The 13,665-nt window shown below is 40.4% G+C and overlaps 1 protein-coding gene across 3 annotated transcripts in view; it reads left to right on the plus strand.

Moving 5' to 3' along the window:
- Nucleotides 1–13,665, plus strand: part of PARP8 (poly(ADP-ribose) polymerase family member 8) — a 276,892-nt gene that overhangs the window by 87,603 nt on the left and 175,624 nt on the right. For all 3 annotated transcript variants that reach the window (XM_044276222.1, XM_044276223.1, XM_044276224.1), the window contains one exon: nt 8,688–8,725. In XM_044276222.1, the coding sequence (XP_044132157.1) occupies nt 8,688–8,725 (38 nt within the window). The remainder of the gene's footprint in view (nt 1–8,687; nt 8,726–13,665) is intronic.

Genomic DNA, 13,665 nt, shown 5'->3' on the forward strand with positions numbered 1-13,665 from the left:
CTTATCTTCTAAGACATATTCTTCTTTAGTTTTTGAGAGAAAGAATATGAGACTTAGGAGAACTTACAGTGTTAAATACCAATTTTTCAGGGCAATTGCAACATATTTGATTCAGGTAGAATCAATTTAGACCGTAATCATTTTTTTTTTTACAATTCTGCAAATCAGAGATGAAACACATTTAAAGAAATACACTCATTTTTAATGTAGACCTATAGTTTACTAAATATTCATCAAGGGTGGAGAAGACGACCAAAAAGCTACTTACAGTACAGAGAGCTCATGAGACATGTAGACTTATGGTTTACCAAATAACTCAAGAATGGTGAGGACATCCCAAGAAGTACTGTATTTACACTGCAGTTAGCTCATGCAACATTTAGACCTATGGTTTACCAAATATGCCTCAAGGCTGGAGAAGACAACCAAAGAGGTATTGGGTTGAGAAGACAACAAAAGAGCTCCTTACAGTACAGAGTGCTCATGAGACATGTAGATTTATGGTTTACCAAATAACTCAAGTGTGGTGAAGACAAACCAAGAGGTACTGTATTTACACTTTAATGAGCTCAGGTGATATCTAAACCTACCGTTGACCAAATATGCATCAAGGATGGAGAAGGCATGCCAAGACCTATTTATACTGCAGTGAGAACATGTAACAGTTAGACCAATAGTATAGTTTATATAATATAGCTCAAGGGTGGAGAGTTACAGAATTGGTTCAACACAATTGCATCTCAAGGACATGTTGAAATTGCATTTTCCTGCAGCATTTGCGCAGCTGTGGTGCAACCCACTAACTTGGGTCTCAAAGTGGCTGAAATCTAATAACCAATACTGTTTTTTTTGTACTAGTCTGATCAGGCAGTATTTTTTCTTTTATATCCTGCTATAAAACCTTGTCTCTTTTAGAAATAATCATGTCATATTGTACGGTGCCGAGCAGAGACGCCTCATATCCCATGATAACAATAACAAACAATGCTGCGAGATATTAATCCATCGCTAAGCAAATACAGAAGAAATATGTACGGAGTAAATGTTCTGAACAGACTCTTGATGTGGCTGGAACAGTGTGTTTCTTACCTGCTGAGGACACCACAGCACAGATCCAGAAAGCCTCCATTACAGTCTATGTAATTAGTTACACACTCAGCACCATGTGCAAATACAGCATTAGTCACAGGATTTGTCATGAGTGCCATCTCTGCCACCCTTACCTACTGATGTGTCCTTCCTTATCTTTCCTCGTGACTCAAGATATTGTGACAGGAGTAGCATAAGCTTACCTTCTCTGAAAAAAAAAAAAAGTTTTTGTGTTACAATGCACGTCAAAGTAACACAAAAGATTTTTCGGCAAAGCAGGTCTTAAAGAGGTATTCCGTTTTTAATGATTACGGCCCTTTTGACTCCTGTAGGCCCGTTTTAGTCCATAGGATAGCTAATAGGACTAAACATGGCATCAGTCATGTGAGCTGTCATGTGATCCTCACAAGTATCTTGTGACCTGCTTTTTACTTAACTACCCTGGTATCCAACAGCTGAATAGTACTCTATTGGGGAGCAGAATATATATACAGTATGTACAGTATTTCAACCTGTAGCAGCACCTCATCATGTCCGTCACTGTCTATGTAGAAGCAGATCTGTGTGTTTGCCTTTTTTACACTAAACTTTATTAACATCAAATCACCACCTAGAGACAGGCAGCCATTTAACAACATCACCTACAGACAGGCAACACTGTAAATACACACAGTAATGTAGTTACTGTAGTCGCCATGATAAAATCATTATCCAATCACCAGCCCTATTTACTTATCACATGAATGTGTCTTGTTTGCTGACTCATGTACAGTATGTCATGTAGCACTGCTGCTTACTGAATGTCAAGGATAGTCAGGACATGGATACATTACACAGGACTGATACATGGGCTATACCATTTTACTGTATATAGGGGTCAAACTGCCTGGTGGAACAAAGGTGAATGTATGCAGAATTTTAAATACATGTCTATTAGAGAATTGTATGATTTCATATGATACAAACTAAGTTTAAAAACTGGAATACCCCTTTAAACTGAGACAGCAGAGTTCTCTCCTGATAAAAGTACAAGAGATGGGACCTTATGGAATATCCAGCTTTAAATTTTCATTTTCTCCTGATGCCTATAATTGAGGATGGAGTTTTGTATGCTGTCTAGTGCAGGCAGAGCAGTACAAAGCTCATGCTGAAGCAGCTGCCTTACAGCCAGATGTAAGTCTGCTCTGAGGTTTGCGGGAAGTAACTAGGGGAACTGGCTAATCTCCTGTATATATTGTATTCTTGCTATTTGAGACAGGACAGGAAGAAACTATTAGTTTGTCTATATGTAGAATTTAATCACTTAGAATATAATTAAAATGCTCAGCGTCTGTCTCGCGCTTCTCTGAGCATAGCGCATGCTTACTGTTTGCTGACTGATGACTTTGGTTGTTTTGAGAATGAAGTTTCCCTATCTAGTGAAAAGAGAGCAGTCACATTAATATCTGGTAAATGTTACTGGATGGGACCCAAATCACTGGAATGTTGGCCCATGATGTCACTGCGAGCAGCACGTATGGACTTGACATGCTGTGTAGTCTCAGCTTGTCTGTCTGAGTTTTACACTGTGAATTTAGTATTTTACTGTTGGTGACGCAAGAGGAAGATGTACACAGGGAGTAATTCACCCGTCAACAAAGTTTTCTTCTTTTTTAAAGTTCATCTGTCAGCAGTTTTGTACCTATGACACTGGCTGACCTGTTACATGTGCGCTTGACAGCTGAAGGCATCTGTGTTGGTCCCATGTTCCTATGTGCCTGCATTGCTGAGAAAAATGATGTTTTATTATATGCAAATGAGCCTCTAGGAGCAACGGGGGTGTTGTCATTACACTTGGAGGCTCAGCACTCTCTGCAACTACTTTGATTGTCAGGACCAGGTGTGATGATGTTTAAGCTGTCACTCTCTATAAAAAAAAGTGCAGAGAGTGCCGCAGTTGCAGAGAGAGCAGAGCCTCTAGGTGTAACGGCAACGCCCCCGTTGCTCCTAGAGGCTCATTTGCATATATCAAAATATCATGTGCTATAATAATATATTAATAAAGTAATTGGAACAGATTTTTAAACCTATTTAGACTAAAAATGACAAAAGTATGTTCAAGAGTTAATATTACTTTAAAGGCGATGGATACTTTTGGGCCTATTTTTTATTATTGCATTCATCGTGGCTTCACTGCATCTGAAGACTGCTCTGATGGCTCGCTCTGTAGCCCTTATGTTTAATTCCCTGACAGCTCATAAACACTTATCACTTTCTCAAGAAATTATCTTAAAGGGGTTGTCTCACTCAAGTATATGGCATTTATCATGTGAAGAATGTAACGGCAGTTGCTGACCCCCGATGTTCCCCAATTCACCTTTGTGGCCCCTGGCTTTGTGCTTGGAAGTGCACTGTCCTCCCTGACTGCCTCCGACGTTGTCCTTGTCTGGCTGGATTGCGGGTAGGTAGCAGCAGTGATCAGCTGCCGGTGTCTTCCCATTCACCGCTGCGGTCCTGGGCTCTGTCCTTACAGACACCATCCTTCCTGGACTCCACTCCACGGTTTCCTTCTAACCCTGGACACAGCATGCCTTCCAGCCTGTTCCTTGCAGCACCTCATTTAAGACTGGTACATTTCGCTTCCTGTGATTTAAGGGTTTTGCACATGTGACCTGTGCAACTAATCTCAGCCATCTGTACCTATATAAGTGGCTCAGCCCCCTTCCCAGTTTCCTGAGCGTCAAAGGTCCTTGTGTCCAGCAAAGGTTGCTGTTGTTTGTCCCTGTGCTCCCGCATTCCTGACCTGTGCATGGATTCTGGACTTCACTTCCCGTTTGATCCTTATATGTACTGTCTAAACTCTCCTGTTGCTGACCCTGATTGCCTGACCTATTGCTTCTATGACTTCATCTCTGCCTCATCCTTCAGTCATGCCTGGACCAGATGCCTCATGTGCCAATCCTCCTCAAGAGGTTTGGAATTGGTGTTCCCCTCGAAAAGTCTATCTCCACCATCAGGGGTACTGTGAAGAACAAGGGGTTCACTTAGACTACACCCTTAGAGGAGGTTGGTCACGTGGCACAGTGAGTTCACACCCGCTGGTTTGTGACAGAGAAAGTTAATACAAGGCACTTAATAATGTATTGTAAATGTCCATGTTGCCTCCTTTGCTCATTTCCATGGTTACAACCACCCTTCAATCCAGCAGCAGTGGCCGTGGTTGTACACTATGGGAAAAAGCATTGGCCTCTCGGGTAGCCAGTCTACAAGGTACCACTTGGAACCAAACCTGAGTTCGAGAAATGTTTTTTTACAGTACTAATTTATGAAGTTATTGCGCGAAGCTTCGCAAGACTTCGCAAAGCAATAACTTCGGCTCATCAGAGCCAATACATTCTATTAATGTACAGAGCTCCTGCTCCATACAGTATTAGAGCGAAGTTTTATGCGAATCGACTTTGGATGTTTCATCCGAAGTCGATTCGCTCACCCCTAATAATAATAATAATAATAATAATAATAATATAAAAATAAATTGACTTCAAAGGTGTCCATGGCCTTTAAAAATAAATTTGAACTGAAATGTAGCTATAGGGGGATGCAGAGGTAGCACTTGCACTTGGGTCCTGGTGTCTGAGGGGCCCAGAGTACTTTCTGCCTTACAAGACATGGTAGGTTGGGGGCCCAGTTACAGATTTTGCATTTGAGCAATCACCTGTACCTTTTGCATTTGGTCATTGAATTTATTTAGCAGTGATTTTCTTTTCTGTTAGTTCCCACATTAAGTTGCACATACAATAAAGTATCTAATGCCTTGCAAGCCTTTATTAAGAATGACTATACGATACCATTAAGCCCGGTGCATATGTCTTCTTCTGTGCACCTGACCTGATCATTGAGTATCAATGGAGTAATGAGATGTCTATGTAGAGTTAGCAGAAAATAGAGAAATGACTTTGTTCATCTTTGTAAAGAAAGAACAAGCGATGCTTCAAAGGGAAGTGAAAGTCCATTAGGGAGGAAAGAAGAGGATCCTGTACATGTACTAACAATAAAAGACAGTGGGGAGTCAGACCGAGTGAGTCTGAATGCAGTCACTTCCTTCATGTGGCTTTGACAAATCTTAAATTCATATAGTTTGACACAGAAACGAAAAAGGACATAAGTATTATAATTAGCACATGATCATCGGGAAGGGGGGTTCCATTAGATTTTTATTGTGTCATCTCATACATTGGGGGCATATCGATAGAATATGCCCCCAATGTCTAATAGGTTCGGTTCCCGGCTACCTCTAAAAATAAGGGCAGGAAGTCCCGAAAATAGCTCCTGCTCCGTACAGTATTAGAACAAAGTTTTATGCAAATCTACTTTGGATGTTTCATCCGAAATCGATTCGGTCATCCCTAATAACAATAATAAAAAATAAATAAATTGACTTCAAAGGTGTCCATAGAAATCAATGGAAAGTGCACTGTGCAAGCGCGGCCATCACTGTATTCATTTGTTTGGGGCTGATGGAGATAGATAAGCCTGTGCTCAGCTATTCTCAGCAGTCTCATAGAAACGAACGGAGGGTAGCCGCGCTTGAGCAGTCCACTCTCCTCTTTGCAGACTCCATTTAGAGAAAGGTTCGGGTACCACCTATGGGACCCTCACCTATCATACATTGGGGGCATATCCTAGCGATATGCCCCCAATGTATGAGATGACGAAACCCATTTAAATAGGTATTCCCACTGTGGACTAGATGTGGGTCTGACCACTGGAACACATTCCTACCTCCAGAATGGGGATCCTTTGTTCCTCTGCGTTCCTGGTGAGTTGGACACGGCATGTGTGCACCATGCAAGTAAACAACATTAATGCTTATGAAAATGTGTAGAAATACGAGTCTAACTTCCTTCTGGGATTCGCGTCCCCACCTATCCCTTGGTTGAACTTGATGGACTTATGTATTTTTTCAACCGTATCAACTATGTAACTATGTGACTATATGCTCCATTAATTTCTATGAGAGTTACAAAAACAGCTACCGTACACTCGGGATGGGTATGAGCCACAGAGGTGGGACTTTTACTGTATCTATCAGACATTTACGGCACGCCCTGTATATATGCCATACATATCTAAGATGACAATATTCCTTTAAGCATGTTACTAATGTATTCTATTAGAAGTATGGACATCATAGATAGTGGTTTCTTGCCTGGGATCACATCTACCAGCAAGATTGGAGACTGGTTACAAAGAGTGGCTGGAGGGCTCGGCAATATGTAGTATGTGATTGCCCTTTAGAATTTGAATACAATGATATATAATGCCACATTTGCAGCCATTCACTGATGATTTCTGGTGGTTTCAGCCAAAGCTTGGTGGTAACAGATCATCAGAGGGTCGTCATTTAGAGAATGTGTTGTCAACCTGAAGCAACTCCTTTCAAAATTAGTATGTTATTCACTTATATAAAATTCATTAACTTTATGAAGTATTCATCATTCAGTTCAGCAGCCTTGCAGCTGTGTTTTCTGGAATCCTTTATGTTGGACATACACATAAGATAACGGTCGTCTCAAGGCTCATTTGGCTGATAGCTATCTCTCTTGATTGCCCTATACACATGCATGCTCGGATTGGAAACATCTCAGCCTAAAATAATATTTAGAAAATTAGTAATAAAAAGTAAAATAAACACTAAGGGGAACATTTATTAAGACCAAGAATTTATACGCCAGTCTCAACCTCTCTGTGCTGCTGCATCCTATAAACCACGCCAGCTCCTTTGCTGGTATAGTTTAAGGCCATTTTTCCACGCCATAAAGTGGCCGGCCTGCCCTCTTACCCACCCACACCACATCCCTTTTTTCCGCCACTTCGGAAAAGTGGCTTGAGCAGGGCACAGATTTTGCCAAAACACCTTTGCGACAAAATCTGCAACCTTAATACGCCACAAAGTGGTGTAAAACAAAAAATAAATTGGAATCATTCTGATTCTGGTTGTCTGGCCTGTACTAAGCTACTGAGCATGTGTGACCCCCAGCACAGATCATGGACATTCTGAGAGGGAATCCAAAGAACAACAGGAGGAACCATAACAAGTACGTAACCAATATTTAGACAGAGGAGCATTTTCTCCCCCACAAAAAGTTACTCCAATTGAAAATGTGTTCTGTTGTGTGTGATCCCACAAAGAAACAGAAAATGTATCCACTGGACAACCTTTTTAGGAGAGGGAGGCACCTTCAATACTGCACGGCCATTAGGAATTAAGGCTGCCTATGCGGTTCGGTCTTCATCAGTTAAATAAAAGGCAGCTACAGCCTAATTCGGTTCTTGACCACAAATGGCTACGACCCACAACCGCACCGCGTAGTCCTAACCAAAATGGATGTTGGTAGCAATGTCTTGCAAAGATGCAAAAGTGCAATATTTTAGTAGTTGGTCTAGAAACAGATCAAATAATTTGTTATGCTCCTGTTGATTACTTTTTTGGAGTTCTAATAGCAGGCAGAATTACTGCCTAATAATCCCTCTCCCCGCCACACTCCCCGCTTGATGGAAAAACTAATACAGTTGTACAAGATTAGAAAAAGATGACTGCTTTCTTCCAAGAAACAGTGCCATTCCTTATTCACTTCAGTGGAGCTGAGCTACAATACCATACATAACCCACCGACCGGTGTGGCACAGTTTTTGGACGAAAGCAACCATGTGTTTCTAATTCTTTACAACCCATGTAATGATTGCAGAACACATTATGGTATGCCATATTTAGCACCATAACTACTGTTAGGCCTCATGCACACGACTGTTTTTCGGGTCCGCATCCGAGCCGCAGTTTTTGCGGCTCGGGTGCGGGCCCATTCACTTCAATGGGGCCGCAAAAATGCGGACAGCACTCCGTGTGCTGTCCGCATCCTTTGGTCTGTTCTGTGGCCCCTCAAAAAAAATATATAACATGTCCTATTGTTGTCCGTTTTGCGGACAAGAATAGCCATCTCTACAATGGGCCGCCCGTTCCGCAAATTGCGGAAGGCACACGGGCGGCTTTCTTTTTTGCGGATCCACGGTTTGCGGACTGTAATAAAACGGAACGGTCGTGTGCATGAGGCCTTATTCTGACGTTCAGTGATTTGTACTTGAACCCCAAAATGGGAAGAAACCAATTTGTGAATTATTCTGAACCAAACTGAATTTGTTTGGTCCAAACTTCATTCGAATATATTGCTAAGAACATGTTGCTAGTCTATAATATAGATATCTGCTTTGGAATCCTTCATCTTTCACATTTGCATTTAATGTACTTTTCCTGAAAAGGATGTAAATCCAGTATATCAGGCTACAAGACATGTAATGTCAGCTCCTGTAATGACTAGTTGTATATCACAATCTCCACTTCGGTTCTATCATTCAATCAATAGATCATTTTATGGAGAGCCCAGCCGCCAATAAATCAAATTCCCCTTTAATCCCGTAATGTGTTCTTTTTCCGAGGTCAAAACATTTTGAACACTATATGATTATGTGTAATAAACAAACAAATAAACTATAAAAACAATATTGTAGCATAATGATAATAATACTAATAATACTTGTTTTCTCTCTTTTTTTTTTTACAGTGTTGCATATTCTGTGCATGTCTCAGAGGATTATCCAGGTAAAGTAGTTTTCTTTTCATATTTTAGCTGAATTTTAAGAATAAGCTGTTGTTTGTGAACATGGGAAAAACATAAAGTTTGTCCATGATAGATCTTGTATTCGGCATTTATCACCAGAGCTCTATCTCTCAGGGCACAACAACATTTGGTGGTGATCTACCGGAATTCCACAGCAGCAAAATCTGTGCTAAATGGCGATGACTTTGCTGTGCTCACAGTTTGGACGCTAAATGTGGTGTTTACAGTTGGCATATACAATTCCCAAGGCCGTGTTTGGAAAGCTGGTCTTTCTCTCTATCCTTCATTAACCCTTTCATGACCAAGTGTCATTGATGCCCCAGTGTCCAGGTCGAAATTTACAAATCTGACATGCGTCACTTTATGTGGTAATAGCTTTGGAACACTTTTACTTATCCACGCCATTCTGAGATTGTTTTCTCGTGACACATTGTACTTCATGATAGTCATATATTTGAGTCAATATATTTCACCTTTATTTATGAAAAAATCCCCAATTTACCCAAAATTTTGAAAAATTCACAATTTTCCAAATTTCAATTTCTCTGCTTCTAAAACAGAAAGTCATACCTAATAAAATATTTATTACTTAACATTCCCCATATGTTTACTTTAAGTTGGCATCATTTTGGAAATGTCATTTTATTTTTTTAGGATGTTAGAAGGCTTAAAAGTTTAGAAGCAATTTTTACAATTTTAAAGAAAATTTCCAAAACCCACTTTTTAAGGACCAGTTCAGGTTTGAAGTCACTTTGTAGGGCTTACATAGTGGAAACCCCCATAAATGACCCCATTGTAGAAACTACACCCGTCAAGTTACTCAAAACTGATTTTACAAACTTTGTTAACCCTTTAGGCGTTCCACAAGAATTAAAGGAAAATGGAGATGAAATTTCAAAATTTCACTTTTTGGGCAGATTTTCCATTTTATAATTTTTTTTTCTTTAACACATTGAGGGTTAACAGCCAAACAAAACTCAATATTTATTACCCTGATTCCGCGGTTTACAGAAACACCCCACATGTGGTCGTAAACTGCTGTACGGGCACACGGCAGGGCGCAGAAGGAAAGGAAAGCCATATGGTTTTTGGAAGGCAGATTGTGCTGGATTGGTTTTCTGAACGCCATATGTTTTTTATTTTTCTGCCGATCGTCTTGTGCAGGGGCTCGTTTTTTGCAGAAAGTGTTGAGTGTTTTATTGGTACCATTTTTGGGTACACAGGATTTTTTGATCATTCATTATTACACTTTATGGGGCAAGGTGACCCAAAAGTTGGCTGTTTTGGAACAGTTTTCATTTATTTATTTTTACAGCGTTCATCTGAGGAGTTAGGTCATGTTATAGTTTTATAGAGAAGATCGTTATGGACGTGACAATACCTAATATGTATACTTTTTCTTATTTATTTAAGTTCTACACAATAATAGCATTTCTGAGAGCCATAGCTTTTTTATTTTTTGGGCGATTGTCTTAAATAGGGTATCATTTTTTGACTGTTTGATTGGTACTATTTTGGGGGTCATACGCCCTTTTGATCGCTTGCTGTTGCACTTTTTGTGATGTAAGGTGACAAAAATTGCTTTTTTTTTACACCGTTTTTTTTATGGTGTTTATTGGACGGGGTCTATCATGTGATATCTTTATAGAGATGGTCGTTACGGATGCGGTGATACCTAATATGTGTAGTTTTTATATTTTTTAATAGGAAAAGGCAATTTTGTTTTTTTAATTTTACATTTTTATTTATTTATTTTTACTTTATATAATAAAAATAGTGAATACAATGTGAAATAACATGATACAATGTATTACAATAATTATAAAAAACATGATTGCATGTGAATTGCAAAAATTGATAATAATAAAGTGCAAACAATGAATAAAATCCTTAAATGAGTCCAATACAAATCAGCTGCCATGCATCATGATAATTAGATTCAAATATGAACAGGTGGAGCAAAGGATAAGATCAGTAATATACCACACAGAACCATCGTAAATCCACATGCGGTCAATGGCCAAACTCGGAGTGTAACAACTAACAATGCGCAAGCGCCAATTTGCTTCTCGACTGTGTGATCTCATGCCGTACCAGGGGTGGACGTATCACGCATCTCCTCCCCATTCGGATGCGGCCAGACCGGAAGCTGCTACCAATGTTCCAACACGCATGCCCACATCAAACATCAGTCGGGAAGCGCCATATTGGATATTGGTGAAGTTGTCCCAAGTTAGAATGCTATTATAATATCAGCTAGCAGGAAGCAAATATAGGACGTGGACACTCTTTGTCAAGGGGGTACATCATCCTAATAATTGGGCATGTAATATGAGCCCGAACGGCATTGCCATGCCAATCGCGCATCTAAGCACCACCCCATACACACCTCCTATCCCAGCCATAAACAGGGTTCTCCTGACAACTATGGGATACAATATAAAAAATATATACATCAAGGCTCAACCTGGACAATGGCACAGATAACAATAACGCAATTGTACTAGACAAGCACGGGATAACGATGTTCATCCATAAAGTATGCTAATGTCTTCTCCATGTTACTCCACATCTTTCATCGGAAATACTATAAGAGAAAGAGAATAGAATGATCAAAAACTAATATGATCACTTATGTTTAACAATAATCACCACTACAGAACAAAGACAAAACAAAAATGCAAAAGGACATTATGAGGCAAACCAATCCCTTAAGAATATACTCCTGGATTGAAATCAATATTCAAACCATTAGTTCTCAAAGTATTCAATGTATGTATCCAAAACTATTTCTTCTTTTTTAAAAGCAAAATTCTATTCCCTCCACGTCTAGGTAAAGGAATGTGGTCAATGATCCAACATTTAAATTGTTTCTCTGACTGATTTAACTCTAAAAAGTGTTTAGGAATGGGCAAATCCTGGCGTTTCTTCCTAATAGTGGAGATAAAGTGCACTAAGGCCTTACACCACAGTGAAAAATGGCCGTGCATTGGCTGTATTTTTAACATCCGCAATGGGTGGCCGCATTGTCCTTCATGCCGTTATGGTTTATGACTGCGACTATGCCAAGGACATGTCTTTTCTTGGTACAGTCATGGATGTAAACTGCAGTCTTCTACTGAAAACAATAGGAGGTGGATTTCGTGTGGCCACCGACTGCATTTTGGGGTGGAATCTCTGACAAATTTCCAATGCCAAGCGACACTGTGTGAACCCTAAGGGTGATTTCACATGCACAGGGACAGAGACAAGAAACTAAGGGAGCGAACAAGAAACTAATCTTCTGGCATCATTACAAAAGAGACACGGACTTCTAATTCCACTAAATAACACTGAGCGCCGTAGTGAAGTAGTCATTGCTCTTTGCTCTGTCCAAATTGTAGAACCAAAAAAATAAATGAATAATAATAAAAGTTAAGCTGGAGAACCAAGAATGACTGAAAGATCAGACAAATCATTAAAGAGTTATCAGACTAATATGTTTTGTAATTGTCAGAATGGCAAAAAATAAAAAATAAATTATACTGCTGATATACTACACTGATCCCCTACTGGCCTTATTCCTGTGCCTCTTTTATTTTATGGGAATAATATTTCATAAATACACAAACATTTTCAGGAGAAGGGATATTGGTTTGATAACCCCTATTTGTTAGATGCAACCCTGAAATTGGCTGAATAGGTTGATTGCAAAGTGTCTCGCTATTAGAATCCCTAGTGCATCAAGCCCCTGAGGAGCCGGTGCAGAGGATGAGAGTGATAGTGGCCCTGATGAGATGATGTGTCACCGTGTACTCCCTCAGGCTGTTGTCCCCTGGTGATTACTGCGTTGAAATGGTGGTATGCAGAATCAGGCCACCAGTAGGAGAGTAAAAGTTTCTCTTTACAAAGTGCAAAATAGAAGTCGTACTACATCCAGTAGTAGTTTATACAAAGTCCAGTTTCTGTCCCCATATGATGAGGTATGGTGGCTGGCAAAGTGACAGATGATTGCACCTCTGGTATGCTATCTTGCTGATATCTCTCCTCTGAACTTCTGACAGCTGACACATGTGGCTGTAGATGCCCACTGTGTAATGCAGGCTTTTTTGAGTCGGCCTGGCCTGCATGTGAACTAAGGTGATGGGTGTCTGAGCCGTAGCCCCAAACTGGCAACAAATTCTAGATAGCTATGGTTGCTGGTCACTCTGCTAACTGTAATGCAGTAGCTTTGCAGAATATCTGTAGTTTTGTCTTTGGTCTCTCTGGAGTAGTGGTCTCACAGATGAGTTAGTTCCCTGGCCCCTAAGGCACTAGGAGTAGGAGCAATGAGACGTGCTTCCTCACAGTGCTAACTAACACTTCTCTCCCCTGGCAGGAAATAGGACCAGCCCACTCCTACCAAGTAATGGGGTGGTTAGCCCAATTCCTGATACCAACCACACCTCATCTGCTGGTGTACAGTGCAAAAATGTAATAACATTACAAACAAAACATTTGCAGATACCCCCTGTACTGGGGTACTGCACTATCAATGAGCTGTAATCTGCTGGTGACTCTCGCAGAAAGTGTTCCGTTCTCCAGCAGCGTTAACCCATGAAGTATTACATACATTATGCCTTACATGTAATCAGTGGGTTGTCCATATAATACACAAACATGGCAGGTCTTCCTGAGAGTGAGACTTTACATACCTGCCCTCTGCTCTGGCCAATTACTGGAGGGTCCAAAATAGTTGTGGTGAGATGCATAAGTGCACTTTGAGGGGGGGGGTAAATAACGGCCCCAACCAGTGTAACCAGTCATAGTGTGACCTGCACCCTGACAGTCAGTTTCAGCTCCATGGATCCATCGCTGTCTTTACTGTGCTTCAGTACCGCATGTGACCCCCAGTTTATGGTGGATACAGAGAGCCATAACTGGGCATCAGGGTGCAAGCAAG

This window comes from Bufo gargarizans, chromosome 1 (genome assembly GCF_014858855.1).
Source record: "Bufo gargarizans isolate SCDJY-AF-19 chromosome 1, ASM1485885v1, whole genome shotgun sequence".
In the NCBI taxonomy this organism is placed as follows: Eukaryota; Metazoa; Chordata; class Amphibia; order Anura; family Bufonidae; genus Bufo; species Bufo gargarizans.